This window comes from Chaetodon auriga, chromosome 13 (assembly GCF_051107435.1).
Source record: "Chaetodon auriga isolate fChaAug3 chromosome 13, fChaAug3.hap1, whole genome shotgun sequence".
In the NCBI taxonomy this organism is placed as follows: domain Eukaryota; kingdom Metazoa; phylum Chordata; class Actinopteri; order Chaetodontiformes; family Chaetodontidae; genus Chaetodon; species Chaetodon auriga.
In genome coordinates, this window is record NC_135086.1 from 11464001 (window position 1) to 11491188 (window position 27188).

Sequence of the window (27188 nt, forward strand, 5' to 3'; positions counted from 1 at the left end):
TCTAAAACCTCTTCTGAATGATGAGTTTTCAGCAGCACCTCAGAGCCTTCATTCACAGAGCTGACTGAGGTGTCACCTGAGGCGTGGTTGAAAGCACCCAGTCAACAATAAGAGGACCTTTGAGCTTAGCTTCTCTTCAAAAGACCAGGAGTGAACATCTGCTTCCACCTTTTTACCCCAAATATGCAAAAGAACAATTTTCCAACCAATTCTGCAAATCAAACAACTTTGACTTTTATTCAATCCATGTAAGGACATCAGAGATGCATTTTGAAACAAACAACAACATGGTATTAATCCAGTGCAGTTAAGATAAGACTTCTTTTTTTTTCTTCAACTGTCAGCTGGTTCATAAATCGTCCATGTGAGATAAGGCCTCAACTGACTCTTCAGACTGTAGTGACTCTCATGACCAGCTCTCGTGTGCTATTGCTGGGTTGGCTGCGGGCCTCCGGCTGCCTCAGGTGGCTGAGGAGGTGGAGGATGTTGTAGGGACAGTGTTGGTCTGGCACTGTGCTGCCGCTGTTGGGGTCCACATGTATTCCCAGTCCCCCTGCGGGCGTCACCACAGTTGTAGAAGTGGAGCCGGCGGCTGTGGAGGCAACCACCATCAGCGAGGAGGTGGAGGTGGACACTCCTATCCCAGTCTGATAGCCCGGGCTGGGCTGAGACAGAGTCCTGTCCACAGCGCTGTTCTTCAGGTCATCGCTGTCCATAGACTTATCATAGTTCAGGACCTTCCACTGCTGGTTCACGGCCTGCCAGCGGTGGAAGATTCGAAACACAGAAGGTCCCTCGTGGACAATTAGCGCTGTGGAAATCAGAGCATCAATTAGACAATGTCACTGTCTGGCAGCAGTGTTAATGACACCACAAAGTGATATATATCTCTGCAGTGGTAGATTCACTGTGTTCAAGCCTGCAGAAAGTATTAGCTGAGGAGCAGCAGAACAAAACAACTCATCTTTAAAGTATCGCACCATAACCCCGAGATAAGATCTTTATTTCTTAGAAAAACTGTAGACATGGCACAAGTTACAACACAGCAACACTCACAACTTTTGGATTTCGGTTAGAAAAAATGATGCATCTGTTCTCTGGGGTTGTTCGATAACATCTTATCACAGCTTAAAATTGCTTATTGATTCATGTTCATTGAACTCAGTATCTGGAAAATTGAAATCAATCTGTAACAAGAGACGCTTGGACCCCAAGACTTTACTGCATTTTCTCCCATATTAAAGTCATGTAGAGGGAAATACTGTATGGATGGGATGTTCTTTAGTTTGCTTAAAATGAGCTGATTACCTTAGACCTTCATCACCACGACATACAGAACTGTATGTAGAATCTGTGCTCATCACACAGCTAGTTCTCCTGAGATAAGAAGTTACATATAGCTCAAATACTGCAACAACTGTAGTGATAGCAGCCTGCCAAATATGGATGTTTAATAATTCCCAACCTCTTGTATATTTACAGAATTTATTCATAAATTCCTGCCTCTTCTCTTCATCTCTGTTTCTTTCCCAGTCTAACTTTGTGGATAAGTGAAAGTCAGGTCTTTGCTCTTTAATGTCTGCCAGGTGACAAGTTAATCTCTGTAAAGTACAGAGTTAATGACTCCACACTCAATCCTCGCCACCAAACCGGAGACAATCAATCTCCCCTTCCACTCATCCTGCTGTCTGCTGCAGTGGCAGTTAGACTTCTCTTAATGTGAGATGCCATCACACACTCATCCAAAACAGGCGGGCCCCCGGGCTCCACAGAGAGGACAGCAGGCTTAAAGCGGATGCTACAAGTTTCAATTTGAACACCCACCCACACAAATCCTGAAGATGCTTAAAAATGCTTCAGTGCACCTTTTTTTCCCTCTTTCGTTATATCAACACACACACGGTCTTCAAAGTTTGCCTGAATTTGGTGCTGCAGCTTTTACTATAGAGTGGAACGGATTTCAATAAAAGCTATAAAAACCAGTTCAGTTGCTCCAAAAATGTAATTTTTTTTTTGAATGTTCATGTTTTATTAATCAAATAAGCTTCAAGCGATTCATTATCTTTAATATAGTAACTGTAATGCAGTGAATATTGCAAAAATATTAATAAAAGTGGCCGCTCATGCGTGCAATATAAATTAAAGCCGGTGTGACGTGACAAGACTCCACACACTCAATATTGAAGTAGTTGACTACTTGGTATACATTTATATTTGTATTGATTGTCAATAGGTCAAACTGTTCATGGCATTCACAATCCTTTGTGCACATTTGGCCTGTATTTAATGACCCTGCTGGACACCTTCGACGTTGTTTGCTTTGCCTGTTGACGGCACACCCATTGTAACAATCAAATGAATGTAAAAAAGAAACAAACCAATGTAAAGTCTAGCACCTCACCGATGCAGACGACATCCATAAAGCCGTACATGCCGTAGCAGATCTGGAAAAGCAGATCTTGTCTCTGCCAGCGGGCTGACGGGCTGAAAGACGACCACACCAGCCAGGAGATACTGGCCATCAGGAACAGGGAGCCCAAGATGGCTGCTGCTATCTGCACTTTCTCTATCACTGTCAGGGAGATGGCCTGCCACTGCAGGAAGACACAGACCACACTACAGCTTAGCTCTCTCTATTTCATTTTCATTTCTCTTTTGACTTTACTGAATAATTGGAAAACACTTTGTGAGACAAGAATGAGAACAAGTTCGTAAAGAGAAGTACCAGCAAGGGAAAGATACAATCAAAGGGCACACTCACTGATTAAAAAGCATGAAATAAACACTCCTAAATTAATTGTGCTGATAATCAGAATCTATTCCACCAAAACAAAAGCATCAAACTTCAAGGAATGCTGCCATGAGCAAGGAGGAAAGGGGGGGGGATCCGTCATTTTCTTAAGCATTTGGAAAGGAAAATTTGTTCTCTCTCTTAAACACACACACACACACACACACACACACACACACACACACACACACACACATAAACTGGAAAAACATCAAAGAAGCCTGTCCACTCACAAACGACCCTATCATATTATCAAAGTCTAAAACTGAGAGAAAAGTTGCTTCTGCAATCTTTCTGTTCTGGAGATCAGAGGGGAAAAGCCTTGTTTAATTCAAAAACTTTCATTTTTAGTTGAATTCATCGGTTTATGATCAGAGCATAACTAGAGCTGCAGTAAAGACAGTGTGATTCCTGAAAATACTGTTTTAGGTGTTTTGTCCTAAATAAATTTTGATCTGAAAACTTAAAATGCATCCTAATGAGTCCCAGAGGAGACGGGCCTGGGGCGATCTAGCCTTATCCCCATAAAACCCAACAATGCTCTGAATGACACAGCAAAACAGCCATTTTAGCACTCGGAGTTTGAGTTTTTCATCAGACTATTAACTCGCCCAAGCTTCCTTGTTCCAAGAACACACAATAACTTGGTCATTATGTCCAACTTGTTAATATTTTCCACACACTCTTTTCCTACAGCGCTTCCCTGTACACCTACAGCTCACCTGTAGTGGGTTCTTGGTGCTGATGGCAATGACCTGATATTTGTAGTAGCAGAGCTCACAGGCCCAGGAACCTCTCTCACTGATCCATTTGATGAGGCAGGGCTGGTGGGTGCAGCGGACTGACCCACTGCACCGGCAGGGGCTCAGGAGCTCCCCCTGTGGGAGAGAGGCAGAGTCTGTCAAAACCAGCAAGTTTTTCATTATTCAGTTCATTCAAAAGCATATATGTGTTTTTTTTTTTCCTACATATTATTACTTCCACTGGACTGTTTGGACTGTGCTGCTGGTGAAACATGAACCTCACTACCTGGGCAGTGCTGTGACGTAAATAAAGAAAAGGTTCTGCACTGATGCATACTGAATGAATGTATTTTTGAGTATAACCAAGCATAATGCAATGAAAAACTGCAAACCACATCAAGAAGACAACTGCTAAAATGTCCTACTTCATAATACAGGACTCAAGCTTAAGCACAGTAGCGACTTTCAGAGGAAATATCTCCTTATGGCAAGCATTGACTGGCTGACAATCCTTTGTTTTCTCATTTTATTTACCCCCAGCCGATAACCCATGCAATATACTGCAGCTTAAACTATACATACATTTATATTTCCTTGCAGGTCTTTGTGCTTGCTTATTGATTTTCTGAGAGCTTTGCATGCACAGTCAAGCAAGTACACGCACATGTGCACACTCATATAATACACAGCACTGCACATATTACAGCAAAACACCAGTTCAGGTGTGAAATGAAAGCTTTGCCACACATCGAGTTGACAGGCAAAATGCTTGATTACTAGTACAGTTGAAAGGTGGAGGATTAGTCAATGAAGCTTCTGTCAAAGAGTGAACAGCAACAAAGCTCAGCTCAGCAGAGCACTGCGCTAAGGATACGCTGTTTCTGCAGCTTTGAATGTAGCTGTCATACAGTATATACATAAATATTCTTTTATAGTTGAAAAAACGGTTACTTCAAACCAAATACAAGTATAGAAGAAATGCTTAATTATGTCCTTTGCTCTCCTTTCCTCCTCTCTCTGCTCTGCCTGCATTCCTGCTCTGCTTGCACCTGATCTTTATGAAAGGAATGGCAAGTTTACTTGTGTTATTTATTGTAGCACCTTTCAACAACAAGGTATTTCAGCGTGCTTTACGTTTATGAATAGAATATATAAAAAGACTATATAAAAAGACATGTTCAAATAGGATTTAAAAGAGTACAATAAAAGGAGAGGAGATAAAAATAAGCTGAAACAGATAAAACAGGGGAATAAAAATTGCAGTGCAGCTACAGTGTACTGCATAATCTGAATAAGGAGTCCCAAGTTTAACTTAATAAAATGGGATGGCAATAAAGTCTTAAGCCTAATTTGAGAGCTGATGGTTTGAGTTGATCTCAAGTTTTCTGGGAGTTTGTTGCAGATATATGGTGCATAAAAACTGAATGCAGCTTGTCTGTGTTTAGTTTCTCTAGGGACAGTAAGCAGACTTGTCCCAGACCATCTGAAAGGTCTGGAGGTTTCATAACTGAGCGCCAGATCAGAAAGGCCTTTTGGTCCTGAACCATTCAGTGCTTTATAAACCAACAAGAGTATTGTAAAATCAATTATATGACTAACAGGAAGCCAGTGTCTTAGTGAGAACTCTGGCAGCATTGTTCTGAATCACTTGCAGCTGTCGACTTTTAGAGAGAGCTGTAAAGACGGTGTTACATCCGTCGAGGATACTAGCCCTCTAATTCTTGACGTGTTCTTAAGGTGAATGTGGGCAGATTTTAATGAAGCTATTGAAATTTAGGCTTGAGTCCATGACAACACCAAACTTCTGGCTTGGTTTGTGGTCTTCAATGGTAGAGACTGAAACTGACCGCTTGTTAGTTTTGATTGAAGAAAATTTTGGTGCATCCAGTCAATTTGTCCAATGCAGTCAGGAACCGGTGATGTAGTGACATAAATCCGTGTGTCGTCTGCATAATTATGGTATGACATTTTTTTCTTTTTAATAATCTGAGCTACTGGGACCATGTAGCTGTTGATTTGAAAAGGCCCCAAAATGGAGCCTTGAGGAATGCCACAAGTGATTTTGTATGCTCAGATGTGTATAACTTATCAACAAACTAGTCTCAGTCCTTCAAACAGGATTTAAACCAGGTTAGCAATGTGCAGAAAAATCCCACCCAACTCCTTCCAGTCTGTCTAGCATTTTGTTGTGGTTGACCGTGTTGAATGCAGCCCTGATATCTAATACCACAAAGACTTTTCCGCTCTCTGTGTATAAGTGGATGTCATTCAAGAAGTTAACAAGAGCAGAGCACAGCAGTGCTGTGTTGTGGTCGAAATCCTGACTAAAAAAACATAAAAATAATTGTTTAGGGTCAGACAGGTGTTCAGTTGTTGAAAATGATTCTACTTCAGTCTATAGCTGTTCATTGGCAAGGTGTCCAGATTTTTGTTTTGTATGAATGTCTTAATAACTGTGGTTTTCAGGGCCCGAGGGAAATGGCTTAAGAGTAGAGAAATGTTAACAATTTGAACAAGATCAGATGCCGTGCAGTTTAAAAAGCCTGTATGGAGAATATCAAGGCAGAAGGACGGGGGATTTGGATGTTGCACAATTTCTTCCCAGGTTGATCAGATCAGATTGTGTCATGCTAATTGAATTTGCTTTGTCAGTGAAGAATGAGACAAATTTATTGCTTGATTTTGTGAAGTTAGAAGTTCAGGAGCTCCTGACACAGAAGGGTTTGTCAGCCTGTCAACAGTTGCAAATAAGGCGTGTGCATTATTACGGATTTGATGTATAATTTCAGATAAGGGAAAATGTGAAACCTAAAACTGGTAAAACCAGTTCTGGCTGTCCTGCCTTTATCTAATATTCATGAGTCAATTTTAAACAACATCCAGATTTGGTATACAAGTAGAAATTGTGGAACATAGGGTTAGCTGTCATACTGGTCATCTTGAAATGACATTTCTGAACTGTCAGTCAGGATATTAGTATAATAGAGGGCATTTCAAGTCCTCTACGTCTGCCTGGTGACAGCTACATATGATTGATTTCACTGAAAAGCAGAATAACAATGCTGTATTGTGTCTTTAACCTCAAAGGTTGTTGGAGTAAAGGTCTGTTTTCGAGAGGCATTTGAGCAGGGCAATAATATAAATTTGCTCCTGAAGAGGTGCTCAGTGGTCAACAGCACTAGAATTGTGAACTCTTGAACCAGGTACAAATTTAGCAAAGCAGCAAAAGGAACCTACGTATCACTGCTGTCAGGTGAAAGAGCTGAGATTTAGTGGTCTTTTTTTTAACTTGACCAACATGTGTTTTCAGCTTGATCAGTGAGGTTTGACAGGGTTTTATAAAAGATCCTACAGAAGACTCTGAAACTCATCAGCCAAAGTGAAACTATGATAGTTGCCAAATTTGGCATCAGAACCTTTTTACTTAACAGCAATATGTGCTCAGCCATATTCTTAACCAGACATTATTCTTAAGATGCATTCAGCCTGAGGAACAAAAGAGAGATCTATAATCTCTCACCCTGGGCCCCAAGATCATTAAAATACATTATTAGTCTTCTCATATTGGATATATTATGATATATATGATGATCTAAAAGACATTGCCGTGCCACGCTGTTATGGGTCCTGACCTGCAGTTAAAGAAACATGGGCCTATAAAATTCTAAGCAGGGCCTCCTGGTATAGATGTGTTTCAGTCTTAATGGGACTGAACAAAAAGCCTGTAGTGAATGAAAAAATAAATTAGCAAACCCCTTCTGCTGCAAGAAAGCTCTCCACTTCTCGAAGCTGAGGCATTCATTTTCTAAGCCAAGGTATTTTTAATTCAATGTTAAATATTCCCTGTCCCTGTCTACCATGAACATGGCATCGAGATTGTAAGAAGAAATGAAAAATGCAGTGAGTTTCCAAATTATTTCTCCACGCCATCATTGAGCTGACATCTCTGACAGACGGAGCGGCACCCTGGTCGAGGAGAAGGGAGAGAAATGCAGGGAGTTAGAGGAGAAAAGGCCCATCTACAGATGGCCAGGGTGGGAGTGTATTGGCAGGAGCACCAGAACACTTCTGCCGTGTCCAGTGGGACTCAGACCACTCACTGTGACTGGCCTGATTGCAGCCAAGAGCTGAAACCTAGATCACTCCAGTACAACTGAGGCTGGAGAGAGAGCAAGAGAGACTGGTAACAAATGTGGCATTACAGCCCACGCATACAGAAAGTGCTAACTAAATGTCCTTTTGTTGACCAAACAGCAATGATCATTACAAAAAAAACTCCCAAAAACCTCACAATAGAACAATGTATTAAAAAGATGTTAAGCCTGAATGCTTTGGCTGTGTTATTCCATTTCTCTGTGCTGCATTATCCTAAAAACACCTCAATGCACCTAATTTTCTCGTTCTAAAATTGGATCCACTCCCAATGTATATAACGATATGAAACTAAATTAGCGATGGCTATTCCCATTTCTTAAGGGTCTGGAATCAATGCACGAGAACTCCATTAACTCCGGGCGAAGGGAAATTGTGGTATAATAAACTAGCTCCCACAGAAACTGAATGAAAGTGATTTTTACAATAGCCCATGACATTCACGCCACAAGCTTTTCTTTAATAAGAACCTGCAATACTACAGCCATCTGAAAACAGCTTCGTAGATGCATGTTAATCATATTCAACAAGTTAGAGAGACAGTGCAATCACTGAAAAATTTAATTGAAGGTCATATAATTTCAAATGTGTTTATCTGTTATGACTGCTCATAAGACATATGCTGGGGGACATTTCAGCCATTGCTTATTTCACAGGAACCATTAGGCCTACAGTGACAGTTAATGGGCCTTTTTAAAGTAATTGAATAAAAGAGCACCCAGTGTTTATAATTTAAGTTTATGAATTCACAGCTGCTGTCTGTAGACCTCGGCTAGGCCAAAAAATTTCATGTGCTTATGTAACTTGTTCATATCCCATTTCCAACAAATGGCAGAGGAACCATGCGATGATGGAATACAGAGGATAGTGCCTCTGCACTGTGGGGCCATATAGAAAGAATGATGCTAACTTGACCCCTCAAGGCTTCTCATTGTGCCTCAGACAAACACACTGTGCAAGTGCATTATCTGTGTTATGATTTAGGAGAGAAAGCTGACATTCTTTTTAAGCAGCAGGGACTCACATATTCTCAACATGCAGCTGAAGTGGAGACAGGACAGTAGAAGCATCGGCCCCAAAGGGCACTTCAATGTAATAGTGCATGACACGTCAGGAAAGGATCCCACACCCATGGACATATTCCATGACTTGTTTTTGTATATTACTTTGTAAATGTCCTTTATATAAGTTTTTGCACAATATAAATAAACTTCCTCTATGATCTGAAGGGACAATTTCTTCAGAATAAATTGCTTTTCTCCGAGGGACCTGGTCAAGATCAGTTCTGAAAGCAGAAGTTTGAATTAAGAAAATGCTCCATGCAAAGGCGAGTCAGAGGCTCATGTAAAGCTTCTGCCTGACCTTTAGCTCCATACAACCAATAATGGATTGAAATATATCTCAAGTTAGCTGTATATATATATATATATATATATATATATATATATATATATATATATATATATATATATATATATATATATAAAAACATGAATAACCTGATGTCATTTCATTTGACATTTGCTCAGCTGTTCATTATACTGTGCATTGTGTGTGTCTGGGAATGTAATTTAACTCTAACAGAAGTCTGGCTTAAAGTCTATCTTTATACAAAACTCTCACATCCATATTGAAAGACTTATAGGTTGCTGTAATCATTCCTCCTGTCTATACTGGCCCTGAAGAGACCTGTTCGGAATCAAATGTAATTGATGGTGGACAGAATCCACAGTCTTTGGTCTGAGCTATCGAGTGGCCATCATCCGAACGTACCTGAAATTCCCTATTTGTGTTTCCTCGTCAGTTTTCCTTGCTGAGCTTGTTGGGAAGGGGTAATAACACAAAGAAGGAAAAAGACCTGATTTGGCTTGCAGACTTCTGAAGGGATGGCTTCATGGCCAGTATGGAGAAGAGATATTATTACAGTGACCAATAACTTTAAATGGGCATGTGAGTATTGTATTAAGACAAATTTGCAAAGAAAGACGCAAACGTATGCTAAGAGACAACAGGGTGTTGGTTGTGAATCACTAAGGGCACCTTAAAGAAAAATGGCACCAAAAACAGGGACATGAATTCGACTACACAGACTTATTGCTTCGTTTGGTGTCATGCTAAATCAGAGTTCAATCATTTTTCAATGGTCGCGTCTGTCACACACCCAAGGCCCTTTTCTAGTGGGATGCTTGAGGAAAGCAGTGTCTCTAGCTCCCTTCTTTACTCTGTCTTGAGTATCTCAGCCTTGGGGATGGAAGTGTTTTGGAGGTGGATTGTCAGATCAGATACTGGCTGCCTTGGTCTATGTGACATCCTGGAGGCTAAGGGAGAACAGAGGATAACTAATGTCCCCGCTGCCTGTATCACACAGTGACACGCAGACAGTCCACTCATCTCTCCTTTCAAATGGAGCCTCATTCACCTTGTATCCATTTACACCTCAACAGATCCATATCTGGACTTCACCCAAACCAACAGCGGAGATGACAGGAAAAGGAAGGCCGGTGGTGGATAAGAACTTGCATAATGATAAGACGGCATGAAATCAAATGCTATTGACTAGCTGCAATGTCTCAAGGAAGCATTGATGAGATGAGTTGGAGGAGGCCATGGGAAATACTGCAAACTTTGAAGACGGTACTTTGTATGCACTGTAGAGTGTGCTGACTATCTGTGGAGTTTTTGAAAAAACAAGGATGAGGCCTTGTCTGCCAATCTCATAACTAGACCCCATGTCAGTAATAATTACAAAGTCTGTGCTCAGAGGTGGAATGATGCACAGAATTGCTGTTGGAGTAATTAGTTGATGAAACATAGAGAGATTATAGGCCATACACAGTGCAATGACCATGAAATGATACAGTAAATCTGTTGCTTGGGTGAGGCAAACGTAACCATGAGTGCCGACTGCCAGATAAAACGGTATGTTCTACACCTCAGTTATCTTGCTTCACGTTTTTTATAGCCTCCCAACCTCCATTACTAATTGGTGAGGTGTGACATATTTGTCAATGTGGTCTCATAGGCTCTGTCAAACAGTGTAACTAATGTGTCCACAAATTGCTAAGTACAAGCTTCTGTGTTATAATTTAATATTATTTATTGCAGTACACCTTAGCCATCTTCTGTCTGATTTTTCCTCTCCTGATTGATGTAGTGTGACATTATCATCAATATAGCCCCAAAGACGGAGGCACGCAGTGTGATTAACTTGAAGGCTCTTCCCTTCTGTTCTGTACAAATTATTATTTTTTTCTTTGCTGTTTCCAGGTGGTGTGTGTGAGCAGCAGAGTGAGAGGTATTATTTGATTTTTTCATGCATGTAATGCTTTGATATGAATTCACAGTGTTTGGCTATAATGAGATGTTACTGCATCTCTGTGTATCCTCCACACTTGTCAACCATGGGGACAAGGTCTTTCATTATCCTCCCACTGCTAGCTATAGCTGCCTTTTCAAGCCACACAAAGGGATGAGCGCAGGATGCAGTGGGATCCCTGCTCAGAGGGCTCTCCAGCTGCATGGATGCCCTAATAAGCCACTGGGAGTGGGTTTTTTCACTGGAAAAGAAGCTTGGCCAGCGAATCCTCATGCAACAGAAAGCCTGCATGTAACAAAGGCTCGGCTGGGAAGGGGTGATTTCTCTATCTAAATGTGCAACGTTCCCATCACCTAGTCTGCTCTATACTTCACCAAATAGTTGGGAGATTTCATCCCAACTAAATAAAACACCAACAGATTTCACACATTTTTTTTTAACCCTTAGATAGACGGTGTGTATGAGTTATTAATTAATGAACTGGTTAGAAACTTCCTTCATGACAAAAATATCTTATTTTAACATTATTGGGAACATTTGACTTACGTGTTCTGGTCCCTGGAAGCAGATCCTGCACACAGGCGTCCTGAAGCCACTTTCCGTGTAGCTGGTGAGGGAGAACCTCTCCTCCAGTTTGCCCTTTGAGCAGTCATCAGAGGAGCTGCTGCAGCCGCGCAGGGCCGCCGACAGCTCTGCAGCATCAACCCAGCCCGGTCGCTCTCCACCCGGTGGCCCGGTGGCTCCTGCTGTAGGTGGGGCAACCCGTTCGCCTGCGTGCTGGTGGCTCCGCGTTAACGTGTTGTTGTTGTCAGGGACGGTGACGCCTGTCTCATGGCTTTGCGTAGTTTGGCCGCTCATGGGGGTCAGCGGAGGCAGCGGTGTCGGCGGTGCCGGTGGCCCGAGCAGGAGCACCCTCAGGTCACCGAGCAGGACGCAACAGCGGCTCTTCAGCATGCCCTGGCTGCGCAGCATCAGACTGTCTCCGGCCAGAAACTCACAGCACCATGCAAAGGCGCTGGAAGAAAACAGCATGTACCGTATGTGTTCCCGTCATGTGCAAACACTTCTTCATATGTCGTGAGATGGGATAGTGGGGGAAGAGGGTGCGTTTTCCGGCGTTTGTTGGGGTTGAAAGCAGCCGTTTAGTTCTCTGTGTTGATATTCGTATATTCTGATTGAAAGTCTTTTATTGTCCTCCCACGAGAATGTAAATCCAAAAGGCAAATAAATCCCATCGATGCAAACAAGTGTCTGAAGCCATTAAGTTCAATAAACGGAACAGCTAAAAGAGGAAAGTCAAATGTTAGATTGATAGGAAAATGCATTCAAGTAATAAGGCTATGGCCCGTTCAGTCAGTGTCCACTGTCATTTCATGGCCTTAATAGTCTCCCTGCTCTGTACAACATAAACTATCTCGACAGGCTTCTCCCTCCAGATTCACGACGAGTGCAGAGCCCAAGAATCAAATCTGCCTCAATGTACAAGCTGATGTAGACTACAAAACAAAATGTCAGCGCTCAGTCTTAAAATTCAAATATTCCAACAACACCAAAAGACACATTTTGAATCAGCAGAGCTCAGATTACTGTCGACGTCTTGTAAGGCTCTCAAAGCAAATCAAGTCAATCGATGGCGTGCCATGTTAGGGAAGCGAAATCTGTCTTACCTGGCGAGCTACCTCGGTTTCTATACGACTCACAGTTTCAGGATTTTTTTTCTTCTTCATAGATCTCCAGCCAGACTGCAGGTCGCTGGCAACTCTGTGTAAATCTTACATCCCCAATTATCGAATTTCCATGTCCGAGGAACAAGCCGATGGGTTTAAATCCCTCCGTTAAAATCCATTACGATGCTCGGACTGTCCTGCTCTGGGTGACAGCATCCGTATCCTCGGATTCTCCTGTGATCATTGGCTGCTGAATTGGTGCTGCAGCTTCAGCACCATGATTCCTGGGACAGCTCCCAGACGCCACACGTCACCACCGCACGGTGATGCAAGCAGCCAACTCATTACTACAAATGTGGACTGAGACAAATACACAGGAAATGGTTAATTACTTGTTCTCGGCAAGACGTCCATCAATGCAAAAAGACACATTAAGTTATGGGTGACATTAATGTTTTTTTTTTTACCCCCCTTTTTTCCAAAGGAGGTTATGTTTACTGCCTTTTAATCACGCAAACAGGGAGCAGAAAATTAAGTTGTACCCGTTAATTATCAATAATTAAACAATTCAATTATCAGGCAACACAAAGAAAGCACAAATTATTCACAACAGCTCCGTTAAATAGTGTTATTTTGCTTAACACAGCTATGAGTTAGGTTGGCAATGGCTTAAACCTTTTCACCATTGATTAATCTGCAAAATCTTAATCTGATCAATATCCTGATTAGTCGATTCATCATTTCATCTCTAAATAGGAGAAAATGGTCAATAATGCCCCTCACAGACCCCAAGATGGTTTAATCAAATTGCTTGTTCTTGTCTGACAGAGTCCAAAAATCAAAGATATTCAGTTTACTATCATAAAATACCAGAAAATATTCAGCTGGAACCAAGAAACTTTTGGCAGTTTTGCATTAAAAGTTACAAACCATTAATCAATAATTAGATTAGATTAGATTGAACTTTATCGATCCCTTTGGGAGGACCCCTCAGGGAAATTGGAGTTCCAGCAGCTCAAAGCTATACAGATAAAAAGGTAATAAAATACAACAAAATACAATAGAAATAGAGAAAAATATGTGCTATACAATATATACAATGATGAAGTGAACTGTAGTAGACCGGTAAGTGTCCCCGTGCTCCTTCCCTTCCCCTAGTTACACTAGTTGCCAATTAATTCTCAGTTTTTAGTCGATTATTTCAGCACTAAATTTGCAATATCACAATACTCTACAAATAAAAGCCTTGCATTCAAACTTTTACTCAAGTAAGCACAGAAGTATGAGAAAAAATGTACTTGAAAATGGGCTTACAGTATCAAAAGCAGGTAGTCATACAAAACACTTTCAGAGTGCTTTCGTTACATAGACATTCTATACTATCAGTGCATTGACATGTAAGCAGCATTTTAATATTGTGGCTGTTATGGTTGAGCTAATTTCAGCTACTTTACATACTCTGGGGTACTTTAATCAACAATGTATCATTTTATATAAGCTGGCATGTTTAAATATGAATTAGGAGGAAAAAATATTATTAACTAGTTGTCATATAAATAATATGAAATACTCAAGTATAGTACACATACCTCAAAACTGTACATAAGTAAAGTACTAGAGTAAATGAGCTTGGTTAACTTTTACCATGGATGAATGATGCTGACTTAATTTGGTAGATTAACAATGTGGGGGAAGGCAGACAGAACAGACAGACACAGGGGAGAGCACTTAACTGGCTGGTCAGGGCAGCTGTTTCTTGATTGAGTAATTGAAATGAACACACCTGTGGCCGGATGGACTCAGCCAGAAGAAACATGTTGCTTTCTTTTTTATTTGTCAGAATTTATGTAAGACTGCAGTCAGGCTAGTGGCCATGGGGTGAGCATTTAATGGACCGCCAAAAGTGAAGTGGCACATTAAACTTGTAGCACTCACTCCAGCTGGTTTTCTATTCTGACAGGTAATTGTCAGTGATTACTCTTACATCGCATCTCAGGAGGGAAGTAGTGCCTGAATTAATGGCTATCAAAAGTAAGCCTGCCAAGACAGCTGATCATTTTCGGCTTAGCTTCCAGGAAACACATTAGACACAAACTAGAACTACAGGTTAAGAGCAGTGATTGAAAAAGTATCCAGATCATTTCAGGGCTGCAAATAACAATCGTTTTCATCTACGATGAATCTGATTAATTGATCAATTAGTTGTTTAGTCAATAAAATGTCGGATAATGGAGAAAAAGGTTGATCAGTGTTTCTCAAAACCACAATGACATCCTCAAATGTCAAAGATATTCACTTTACTGTCATAGAGGAGTAAAGAAACCACAAAAAAGTCAACATTTAAGGAGCTGGAATCAAAAAATTTTGACTTCTTTTCTCAAAAAATTACTGAAACCAATTAATCAATTACCAGAATAGATAACTTACTTACAGTAAATAAAACTAACAATACTATAGTCTAAGAATACTTCATTACAAGTATTTGATTCACAACTCTGCTTAAATCAAAGTACAAGAGTATTGTCAGCAAAATGTACTTGCAGTATCAAAGTGAAAGTACTCGATATGCAAAAAAAATCAACCATTATATTATCATTATATGTGTATACATTATCATAATGATTATACTGGTACATCAGTCTGTAAGTAGCATTTAGCTAACCGCTTCATATGTCGTTAGGTTAGGTGATAACTGGTTTAATCAATGACAATGAATCATATTGTATTTTGCGATCATTCCGTCGAGTCAGTAGTTAGTTCCTTATGAAATGTAGCTAGCGGCGTAAAAGTATACAGTAGCACAAAATGTAAGGTACAATTAGGTTGCCTTTACATTTCACTTGAGCACAGATGCTAACTGAGTAGGTTAAATCTTATTTTATTACATTCCATCACAGTTAAAGTATATCTTGCCTTTCTGAGTAAAATGTAATACTCAGTTCATAGTTACATGTTGACGTTACTTTGCTACTTTAGAGTAGCGTAACCTTTATTAGAAAGACGGTTGGATATGAGGTTAAATCCATCGAATAGTTACCTTCTTTTTAGTGAGATACTTAGTTTTTCCTCCAAGCTAACGTATCAAACACATCTGGCCAGGTTTCATACAGACGGATTATCTCAACACAAAGCACAAATTTAAGTTGTTTGCTCGTTAAATGCGTTTTATCGTTCATATTGACGCTTATCTTGTTAGCTGTCCCTCTCCATCGCTAAGCAACCACCACCTCCACGTGCCTGCTTGTTTTTCTACGTCACTTCCTGCGCGCCAGATACTGACATCAAATTAAGAAGTACCCTGCTATGTTTAGTCCTGCGTCGTTCGTACCAACTCTACAGTCTTTTCCGTGTTTGGATCACACAACTGATCATCTGCTCTTCGTCGAATGAATCCTGACTCATTTCTAACACCACTGTGACGCTGTCGATGTATTTTGTCGCTAAGTTTTACCGCCCACGCTAGCAACGTTAGCTGCTACCGTTAGCAGGGGACGCTCCAGTGCAAGTTTGCAAACTTTTACTATAGCGGTCATAACTGTAATGATAGCCCAGATGAGTCTACATGGATCACTTGTTTGTAGGTAACTAGCTTGGAGTGTCACTGACAATCATCTGAATGTGTAAATGACCAAAGCAACGAGTTAGCGTTAGTTACTGCAAAGTTCATCATCATGTCTAATCAGCTCACTGCAGAGCAACAGCGGAAAATCGAGGAAAATAGACGGAGGGCTTTGGAGAGAAGAGCCCAAAGACTTGGACAGACTGTCTGCAGCAATAAGCAAACCTCAGTAGGCTTCAGCGGTACTTCAGTGCAGCCACAGCACCCTAAACAGAGCGGTAACTCTGATCCTGGCACCCTCACTCATCACAGAGAGACACCCAGCACATCTTCTGCACCTAAACGGTTTGTTCCACCCTTCAAAGAAGACTCACAGTGCCTCTATAACCAAAACCAAGGCCCAAAGCATCAGCATTTATCTGGCACTGGCAACCAAATCACCCAGAGTACTCCAGGTACCTCGGCTTCTTCGAGACAGGTGAGATATGTGCTGTAATGTTCAATCATTTATCGTTTGGAAGAAAAAAAATAAGTATTTCTAAGCCGCAGTACTGTGTGTCCTTGTAGATGCAACTCATCGACCCACTTCCTCAGACAAGAAGTCAACAAGTGAGCAGCTGCGTCTCGTCTAGCGGAGGAAGCTTTGGTGCGAAGCCAGCTCATCCCAAACCTAACCCCACCTCCACCAGCTCAGGTGGTGCAGCTGGCTTTTTCTACAAGCAAGCTAATAAACCTGCACAAAGTCCTGTGGCACAGCTTCCCTCAAACTCATCTACTCAGAATGTTGTACCAGCAAAAAAGCCTGCCATCTCTGTGAGAGGAAAATGTGTACCTCACACAGAGGACCGCTTCAGAGTCGAAGTGGGCTACCACGCAGGGCTCATTGCAGTTTTCAAATCCATCCCCTCGAAGAACTATGGTAAGTATCTGCCAGTGCAACGATGCTGCTTTGTGGGTGCAGCCCCACACCCTTCCCCACCTTAGGATTAAATCCTAAGAATATATAAACACAAATCAGCAACATTTTCTGTTGTTTAATATGAATTAAAGTCCGATCAGTGTCAGTACATTTTCAGAAATAGAGCAGGGATGAAAAAAAACTTGGGCATTATCATAGATTCAGAAATGAGCTGGAATTTAAACACAATATTCAAGAATAACAGCACAACAGAAACTGTCAGTGCACAGTTTTTCAATGAAATTGAATGATTCCACACTTAATACCAAAAGTGAACAAAGTCTCAAATAGGTCTGTGTATTAAACCTCAATAGCTTTGAGTACTGACTCGCTGTATTATGTTCTGTAGCAGCAGACGTTGCAATTTTCAGATAATTCTCGGCCTTAGTGCCACAATGCGTCTGTGCACATAAACATGATAACCTACGAGGCCAAAAAAATAACAGCTGATCCCACCACAACAAAAGCAACAGATTGCTGTCGTCTGGCCAAAGGTAGACAAATCCTTCATCCTCGCCAGTGTCGATTTTCTAAACAGAAAGTCCAAAAAACCTAATTTCAAAGTGGAGTTATTCTGTGCCATATGTCTGACTTTTTGACTTTTACCTCTGTGTCTGTGCTGTCTTTTCCCGAATAATGAAATATTCTGTTCTGCCTTAGACCCTGCCACAAAGATGTGGAACTTCAGCCTGGAGGACTACCAACATCTAAGTATGAACACCAGGGAAATATTCATAAGAACATGAACTCCTTTTTTTTTTCTAAAGAAAAGCATGACAGAGTATTCGTCTTTTCTGGGCTGCTGCATCTCCTCTTGTCTTCACTCTGTTGCAGTGGAGGAAGCGGCTGCTATCGCTTCCGTGTCTTTGAGGCCTCTGCAGGGAACGGACGCGGTGGACGTTGCGGCAGCCACCAGTCGAGCTCGTGACGGCGCAGCGCTGGGAGCGCTGCTGAAGCTTTGTAATGACTGGCACAAGCCTGGAGCCATTCTGCAGGGCCAGTGCATCCTGGTGTCTCAGACAAAGTTCGAGGTTGACATTGGTTACAATGCTGATGTCATCGCGGCGTTCAAGCAGATGCCAACAAAGAACTATGGTAACCGTTAAATTGTGCAATTAACATCTCTTTTTCTGTCTTCTTGACAATCTTTTATCAAGTTGTATTTGCATTTTTCGGCTTCTGATAAAGGATTTTTTTGTCTGTGTGTGTGTGTGTGTGTGGCAGACATGAAAACAAGAAAGTGGAGCTTTTCACTTGAGGATTACAAGAGACTCAGTGAGTAACATTTGCTTTATTTAGCTGGTTCGTCTTTGTACTCCTGTTTGTCTCTGTTGCATTCGACATCTTGTCTGACCGTGCTGTGTTCCACACCCAGTGGATCTCCTCAGTGGGATAGCAGCAGTGGAGGTGGAGCCTCTGCCCAGGGCAATAGTCCAGGCTTTCTCTGCCAGGTTTGACGGGACTGAAGCCAGGTCTTTAGACGTCCCTGAGGCAGACCTCTCCAGCATCGACCCCTCGCTCACCCGCAGTCTCATGCCCTTCCAGAGGGAAGGAGTCAAGTAGGTGCCTTTGAACAGCCATTAGTGCTCTCTCTGCATGGTGTAGCCAATAATTCAATACCAGGAGACAGCTATTCATCTATAACTTGTTTAGTCTCCTGCAAATGAAGAGATATCATAGTAAGTCAATATTCGAGTGCCATTACTGTGTGATTTCAGCTTTTATAGATTTAAAGGGTTGGATCAGTGTGACTTCCACTCGCCGCCCTGCTGTAGCTTTTCATTTTCTTGTTCCTTTGTGTCCCTGTAGTTTTGCGGTGTCTAAGCAAGGCCGCCTCCTCTTGGCTGACGACATGGGCCTGGGAAAGACTGTGCAGGCCATCTGTATAGCAGCCTACTACAGGACTGAGTGGCCCTTGCTGGTGGTGGCTCCCTCCTCTGTGCGATTCACCTGGGCTGAGGTAAAAACATCCAGCAGAGCGCTTTTGTTCATTAAAGTGTTGAGCCTAGAAGAAAAATGGCTCATTATTTAGTAGGTGTTAGAGTTTATCACTTTGTTTCCATTTAATGGTGTCATTATCAGTCTGCGTTAAGTCAGCAGGCACCCTCTTTAGAAAATCCTTCGAGTCTCCTCTGTTCGACACTTCATAATGCTGATTCCTGCTTAAACCTCTCTGCATTTGAGGATTGTTAATATTGTTCCCAAATGACTGCTTGCACTCTGTTAGGTGCTTTATCTTCACTAGAGTGGCAGTATTAAATGTCATGCTTCCATTTCTTTGTCTCGTGGGTTTAGATGGTCATTTGAATTAGGCAGCATTGATTTATGATGAAGGTGCTTATACAGTTTATTTGTTTGGCTGCTTTGTTGCATTCTATTATTCATAAAGGTCCGCTACACCTGACATCAAAGCTTGAATTATAGTGACCTATATGTTTTTTTACCCTTTGTTGGGTTTTTGCTTTTCATTTTATTAATACAGGAGAGAGGTAGACTGGACATATGGGAGAAAGACGGGGTGAAACGCAGCAAAGGCCTCTGGTTGACTTCGAACCTGAGACATTGTAGTTATATGGTACACATCTGAGACCACTTGGCCACTTTGACATCCCCACACTTGGCAATCATTGAAATGTTTAGTGCCCCGCTGCCCCTGTTTTCCTTCTACAATTTCAAGGCTTTGTAATTTCAGAGTTCACCTCGGGTGTCCTTTTTTTCCTAGCGTGCGCCTCATGTCCTGCAGCATCTTATTCTCTGCTTAACTCACAGCAGCATTACCAGGCTGCACTAGCAGCACATTTTCAGAAGAGCTTTACTCGGCCTTCTGTTTATTGGCAAGACAAGACAGTCTGTTCTCTAAATAGATATCTTGGATCAAACGCAGTTCCCCAATCAGTTGGAATCTCAGAGGGGAGTTTAGTCACAGGATGTTGTCCCCATTAAAGGACTCTTACTCTGCCTGGCTTGGCTCTTATCTGCACTGTTAGCCTCGTGCGTTTGGCCAGATCTACTGCAAAACATGCGAGCTATAACTTGGTGAGGGTAAGCCGGGTTGACAGGCGAACAGAGAGCAAGTAAGTGAATTGTCAGAAGCATTTGGGCCACAGTGGGCATTTTTCCAAACCACATGATTGGTTGTTTCTAAATGGAAACACTGAATAGAAATTAGAATTAATCATTAGTGATTAGCAACGTTCGAACCAGCTGTCAGTCACAAAATTATCACTGAATGTTGGTCGGTACAAATTTCAGAGGCTTGTCTGATTCTCAGTGGCAGGGAAACAGCACTGTTACTCTGAGGAGTTTGGTTTCACTCTGCAAGTATCTCTGCCTGCAGGCCTTCAGACGCTGGCTCCCCTCCCTGAATGCTGACAGCATCAACGTGGTGGTGAAGGCCAAAGACAACCTGCGGTCCGGTTTGGTCAACATCATCAGCTACGACCTCCTGAGCAGGACGGACAGGCAGCAGCCAGGACACCCCTTCAATGTTCTCATCATGGTAAGCTGTGCAGTAATTAGAATGCCAGTCAGTTTAATCATTCGTTATGTGGATATTATGTTGCCCTTGAAAGCAATTATTGTATATCGTAAACAAAATGTCTGATTTTGTCCTTCTGTGCAGGACGAGTCTCACTTTCTGAAGAACATGAAGACCGCTCGCTGTAAAGCAGCCGTGCCTCTGCTGAAGGTGCCGCTTCTTCTTCTCTCTTTTCGTTGAATGTTTTATTTGGATGAGTCATTTTTGTAAGATACATCAAAGAGGTTATATTTTCACTTGTTAGTGGCGTTACCTGGCCCTCAGCAGGATATCCCAAAAATATCCAAAGAAGCAGATCAAAGAAAACCTGGAAAGGTTTCCGTTACAGTCCTTTAAGTCACAAATCAGATTTGAGGGGGTTCCAGGTTTTGCAAGTAAAATTATCCAGAAACTCATTAAAACTCTTGGAACAAGATCCAGATTTACATAAAATTAGCCTTCAGGTAGACCTTGGGCCAGATGAACAATTGATTAGATTTTCACAGCAGGCCAGATCTGGGATTTCTTCCATTCTTATGTTTTTTAGCGATAACTTAAAAAAGGGCGAGTTTTGTGTGATATATCTTTTTCACAGCAGACATCTTGACTCGTCTCAACAGAAAAAGCACAGCATTAGACAAATTTCGTTAACAATGGCTCAGTTCCATCAGTTGTTCCAATGAGCCATGCCAGTGAGCCAGCATGCACAGTACCAGGATTGTGGGAACAGTAAGTTGGAGAATAGATGAGCCTTGGCAGAGGGGTGCCCCCTCAGAGGGCCTAATATTTCAATCCGTGAATTCAAACGCTACACATGACATTTTTAAGACCGTTGCTGCATGACGGAAGTTTCCAGAAATGCTAAATAACCATTTCGTGCTCACCAGATCTGTGTTTGTTGTTCTTTGTACACCTGTCGCAGGTTCTGATGGGATCCCCGCACTAACGCAGTGTTCTCTGCGTCACAGTATTACAGAGACGGTTCATGTGTCCTGATTTCAGGGTCACATGGGAGAAATTCCAGTCAGATATTATCTGTGTTTATGGACCCAATCGTCCCATGTTTTTGTGTCTAAATGACTAACGGGGACAACAAGTTATTCCAGTATTGAGCGAGAGCACTGCAGCAGGGAGCAACAAAACCTGCTGCAATGTAATCCCTCCAGATGTTTGTGCGGCGTCACTGTACGTCCACTAAAAGATTGTTATTCTAAGTATTTGACAGCATTATGGAAAGCATCCCTTCAGACAGATCTTTCTGTTCAAGAGCAAAGACTCGCTGCTGTATCGCTCTCGCCAAAGCCACCAGACTCCTGTTACAGAAACTAATTTCATCATAACTCAACAGAAACAAAATCAAACTAAAATCATCCTGGTTCATCTCTCTGCTGTTCCGACAATCACCAGCTCTGGTGTGGTCGAATTAAACCCTTATTTCACCGAGATAGATGTGAAAATATCGGGAGAGCCTGAATATTTTCTCATCTAACATTATGACCACAAAGATTTAAATATGTTAGACTTCAACAGATTCTCCTGGTAAAAAAAAAAACAGTAATTACTGGATAACGGGAACCCTGCAGCTAAAATAGATTCACAGACCAGCTGAAGCATTTGGCTCTTGGCTTGATTTCATTTCTTGCTCTGTCACCTAGACTCCCACAGCAGTGCTCTGATCAGACTTATTTTTCCATCCTCAGGCAGCGAAGAGGGTGATTCTTCTGTCTGGGACCCCTGCCATGTCCAGACCCTCTGAGCTCTACACCCAGATTCTGGCTGTCAGACCCACACTCTTCCCTCGCTTCCACGAGTTTGGGATGCGCTACTGCAATGCCAAACAGGTAGCTTAAGTCCAAAGAAGCCCCGTCTGCCCAAGTGTGATGCTTAATACTGATGAGCTGTTATTGGCTGTAATTCCAGCACACCTCAGAGAACTTGGAGGACTTTAGGTGTGGGATTAGCAAAGAGTTATTTTTCTGCCTCACTTACATTTCATAGTCTGCAGTTCACTGAAGGGGATGTCCAGTAGGTGGAAGAGGGGAAAATTTGACATTTCTGCTCACAACAACAGGATTATAAAGGTGAAATCAGCGCGCTTTAAAGACAGAGTACGTCAGTGAACAGCGTGTACATGAGCTGATGGGGTTTTATGGTGTCAGTGGATTCCTTGACTGTGTTTTTTTTTTTGGTCTCCATTTGTTTCATCTCCTTTTGTTGCTCCACTGTTCCCACTTAATCTCTTTGATTAATTTTAGCGGGTTCAAGTAGGGAACACGCTCCACGATTTAAAGGCCAATTACATCCTTAATTCGGTCATGATGACTCATTTTAAAGATTGCGGAGATTTTGCACTGCTCTGTAAAATTTGGCTTTATCTCCTTGGAATTTGCATAACGTGGCTTTTGCATCCTGATGGAGCCTCAGACCAGCTGGAGCTGTAACAGATGTTTCACTCCTGTGACTGAAAGTGAACTTTTCAGCCTTCCGGTTCGTCTCTGGCTTGACTTGCATTAAAACTAATCCGTGTATGATTAAAAAGAACCTTGACATTTGACAGTCCAAGGCTGTCAAACTTACCTCATGTCTTTGTCTCTCCATTCCTCCTTCCCACCATCCTCTCGATTTCCAAATGTCCTCTCCTCTGTATCCTCCTCCACCCCCCTCCTCTCTAGATGACTTGGGGGTGGGACTACTCAGGCTCATCCAACCTCGGTGAGTTGAAGCTGTTGCTGGAGGAATGTCTGATGTTGCGCCGCCTCAAGTCCGACGTCCTCTCCCAGCTCCCTGCTAAACAACGCAAGGTCGTCACCGTGACCATAGATGGTATCAACACCCGCACAAAAGCCGCTCTGTCAGCTGCCGCCAAGCAGTTGACCAGGGGGAGTTCTAATGTAAGTTCCAAACATTTCCCACAGTCCTGGAAAAACTAGAAAGGCTTTTTTAATATAAGTATTCACAAACCCGAAGAGACCACTCCCTGCAGGCATCTACAGTCTGGCTGTCTTTGGAATTAATGCAGAATGAATCAATCCTTGCCTTATTTGCTGAAGGTTGCCTAATTGTCTGAATATTTCTCCCAAAAATGGTCGAATTGGATTACAGGCTAAAAGAAGTAAAATAAAACATTCCGTGAGTTGCGACACTCTATTACAATAATTACCAAAAACTGTAAGATCCTGTTGGACTGAGAGATGCCATGAATGTTTCTTTATAATCCATCTCTCCACCAGATCAGGAAAATAGCACATTCGGACCAAATTATTCCCAAACTGAAGGACTGATGCTCGATATTTCATTTAAACTGTATAAAATATGATAGTGATACACAACAGTATGTCTCACTTAAAAAGGAGTGTGTGTGATTAAAAATGCTTCATAGTTAAGATGACATTTATCCCAAAAAAGTGAGCGGTGTTGCTTCCGTCCTCCTCACATGAGGGAGTCCTTTCAGGCCTCAAACACACACAAGTGCTTCTAAACTGACCCAGATTACTCCAGGGAGCTTTATTTTAAGAGTTCTTCTCCTCTCTGATGGGAGTGAGTTGCTGAGCTTGATTGTTCATAATCACACTGCTCCTCAGAGTAATGGCAGTCTTATCAAAGCATCAGAGTCTTGTGTCAGTTCTTATCTTGCCGCTGCTCCTTATCTCTTTTTCAGAAAAAGGAAGAGAAGGAAGCCCTCCTCGTCTTTTATAACCACACAGCTGAAGCAAAGCTGCAAGCCATTATGTAAGTACAGGCCCCTTAATGGTGGGGGATCAGTAAGTCAAATCAGCTTAAATTTGATGAGTACGGAGATTAAAATGTAAAATGAATCAGAATCTTTTGTCAGACCATTGTGATTGCACTGGATTTGAGATAACTTGGGCTCTGTCACTGGCAGGGAGTACATCACAGACATGCTGGAGGCTGGCAGGGAGAAGTTTCTCGTGTTCGCCCATCACAAGTTAGTCCTGGATCATGTCACCAACGAACTGGGAAAAAAGGTGCGTAAGATGTACAGATACCAGGCTGAACACGAGCCGCACATGCAAAGAAATCTAATTTTGACATGAAAGAGTGCATTTTGACTTTTTCAACCAGACCAGCTCTTTCGTGGGAGTTTAAGTCAACCCTGAGGTCAACTCTTATCAGTGTCTGTAGGGAACAGGCGTGGGCAGCGCCGAGCACATTCGAGCTTAGTCCTACTGCTCTATGAATTATCAGCGTTGCACATTTTATAAGGAAGGGTTGTTAAATTAGTTTGCTGATTTGTACTGGCCCACTACCCTGACCCTAACCCTAACCCATGATTTTCTTTCATTTCTCCAACAGAGTGTCAGTTACATCCGTATTGATGGGAGCACTCCATCAGCTGAGCGGCAGCAGCTGTGTGAGAAGTTCCAGTTCTCCACCAAGGCCTGTGTGGCTGTACTGTCTATCACTGCAGCTAATATGGGTCTCACCCTGCACTCCGCTGACCTGGTGGTCTTCGCTGAACTTTTCTGGAACCCCGGGGTAAGCCACGGAAAGATAGGACTACAACATACAGCGTACTCAATGTGACTACTTTATTAGGAACAGTGTCGTGGTTTGTAGTGGTTGGTTTTAGTTTTCCAGTCCAGACACTCCTCAGTGAAACCTTCTTGGAAGCTGATTCTAGTAAACGCATTTAAAGCTACTTGCCAACACTAAACAACAGACAGAGAAGATTACAGCGTGGTGAGTGAAGAATGTAAAACATCTAAAGATCCAGTTGGAAAAGACGCAAAGAGAGCTTATACAGCACTATACAAATATTGCCCAGAGTCTTCTAATTAACTGGCAATGTTTTGCTCGTATGTTAACCTATTAATTATTGATACAGTGTATTTTGTATCTGTCAGTGTGTTTTAACCTGCAGTCTGCCCTGTGTGACCTTTTGTAGCAACACGTCAAAAAGTCTGTATCCCTGCTCGAAGGCACAGGGAGAAGGAACCAGGGAGGATAGTGCTGTCCCTGTTCAGACATTTAAACTGAAACTGAACTTCACTTTTTTTGGCAGCCATTGCCCAGAAACACCCATTTTACATGGGAAATAAGTCCACCCTATGTGTGTCAGAGGAAGCTGTCCAACCTCTCCCTCCCTCTTCATGCCAGCAGTGTTAGTTAGCAGAGGTAGCAGTGACAGAGATGTGACACCGATCGCAGCTCAAGCAAATGGGTCATTCTAAAATTGAGGAGTGAAGGGAGACAATTCTGCAAAAAAGCTAAATTCATTACGAACTGATTCCTGTACTCAAGCCGACCTCTACGCCAGTGATTACAGCTTCAGTTCCAGGAGGAATCTTAATAGTGCTTTAATCTCAGCTGTTGGCAGCTGAATTATAAGGCTGAATAATGACTTGAAATTTTAATGATATTTTTCTCAAGCAGTTGTCGACCTTTAGGGGTCACTGCTGCTAAATGAAGGCAAGAGCATTTGGTAATATAATATTAAGAAAACTCTTTTTTTTCTGCAGGTTCTCATTCAGGCAGAGGATAGGGTGCACCGTATTGGACAAACCAGCAATGTGAATATTCATTACCTGGTTGCCAAGGGATCTGCTGATGATCACCTGTGGTACGTGTCAATTAGTAGCCAGTGTGACACAATTACACTGATAATCCATCTGTGTTTTTAAAGTCTCTTACTGCCTGTGTTCATCAGTCTTCCACTACTGTCTGCCAGTGAGCCAAAACTGAAGCAGTTGGTTAATGTGGGTTGTGTGATACGCATATTGTGACAAGCAGTGAATTGGACTGTATCTGCTCTATTATTATAATTCATCTGTGCATTGATCCAGGCCAATGATCCAGGAAAAAATGAACATCTTGGAGCAAGTAGGTCTGTCTGAATCAAACCTCTCAGACAACGCAGTCAACGCCAGCTTCCACTCTAAGGTAACGTCTGCATCACGATATAATAAACATATTCTGTGTAATCCTGTTGACAGTTTTTAAAAAGCATTGACATTTACGTGAGAGCTTACCTTGCTAAATCAAAAATGCGTGTGTAGAGTCAGTGATGTTACCTGATGATCTGGATTTGTTCAGGACCCAAAGCAGAGGAGCATCATGGAGATGTTCCAGAGATCTTTCAGTGCCGATGATGACATGGATGAAGCCATCTTGCTGGAGGCCGCAAACGAGTGGGAGGACAGCCCACCTGAAAACAGCTCTGGTAAACACCACGGCATGGTCGAACAAAGCCCCAGCAAAAGGAGCATCAAAGACTATTTCAGCAGATGACTCAGAAACTTTCCATGTTGACGTTTCATATTAATGTCACTTTGTTTTGCTTGTTGGAACAAGCCCCAGCTCCTAGTTTCTCAGCCCATCATGACTGATATGAAGGGATTAATAAATCCTTTAGTTATTGTAATCAATGTAAAAAAAAATTTTTTTTGCAAATAACAGAAAATAAATAAACGTCTGACTCAGTGTTGTTTTACAATCCTTCTGAAACTGTAACCTGACTGGTTACC

At 42.0% G+C, this 27188-nt stretch overlaps 2 protein-coding genes across 2 annotated transcripts; one reads left to right on the plus strand and one right to left on the minus strand.

Moving 5' to 3' along the window:
- Positions 1–209: 209 nt before the first annotated feature.
- On the minus strand, positions 210–23420 carry LOC143330435 (E3 ubiquitin-protein ligase MARCHF4-like). Its single transcript, XM_076747037.1, has 6 exons — positions 23281–23420; positions 12670–13029; positions 11549–12284; positions 3514–3669; positions 2402–2594; positions 210–811 (listed from the first exon to the last, which is right to left on the minus strand). The coding sequence occupies exons 3-6, from the start codon at positions 12032–12034 to the stop codon at positions 390–392; spliced, it is 1257 nt and encodes a 418-aa protein (XP_076603152.1). The 5' UTR covers positions 12035–12284; positions 12670–13029; positions 23281–23420; the 3' UTR covers positions 210–389.
- smarcal1 (SWI/SNF related, matrix associated, actin dependent regulator of chromatin, subfamily a-like 1) lies at positions 14511–27144 on the plus strand. The gene is made up of 17 exons (XM_076747034.1): positions 14511–16706; positions 16796–17147; positions 17847–17897; positions 18021–18281; positions 18411–18461; positions 18562–18745; positions 18996–19146; positions 20524–20685; positions 20809–20874; positions 22404–22544; positions 23376–23594; positions 24362–24432; positions 24587–24689; positions 25018–25200; positions 26184–26284; positions 26508–26604; positions 26758–27144. Exons 1-17 carry the CDS (start codon positions 16341–16343, stop codon positions 26950–26952), a joined length of 2754 nt encoding a protein of 917 aa, XP_076603149.1. The 5' UTR covers positions 14511–16340; the 3' UTR covers positions 26953–27144.
- Positions 27145–27188: the final 44 nt, after the last annotated feature.

Excerpts from the sequence above, each read along its gene's own strand:
- LOC143330435 (XM_076747037.1), bottom strand. The coding sequence starts at position 12,034 with ATGCTGTTTTCTTCCAGCGCCTTTGCATGGTGCTGTGAGTTTCTGGCC. Across the intron at positions 3,670-11,548 it reads GCTTCCAGGGACCAGAACAC|GGGGAGCTCCTGAGCCCCTG; the intron begins GTAAGTCAAATG and ends TCTCTCCCACAG. Across the intron at positions 812-2,401 it reads TATGGATGTCGTCTGCATCG|CGCTAATTGTCCACGAGGGA; the intron begins GTGAGGTGCTAG and ends TGATTTCCACAG.
- smarcal1 (XM_076747034.1), top strand. The coding sequence starts at position 16,341 with ATGTCTAATCAGCTCACTGCAGAGCAACAGCGGAAAATCGAGGAAAAT. Across the intron at positions 16,707-16,795 it reads CCTCGGCTTCTTCGAGACAG|ATGCAACTCATCGACCCACT; the intron begins GTGAGATATGTG and ends GTGTCCTTGTAG. Across the intron at positions 24,433-24,586 it reads GCAAAGCTGCAAGCCATTAT|GGAGTACATCACAGACATGC; the intron begins GTAAGTACAGGC and ends TGTCACTGGCAG.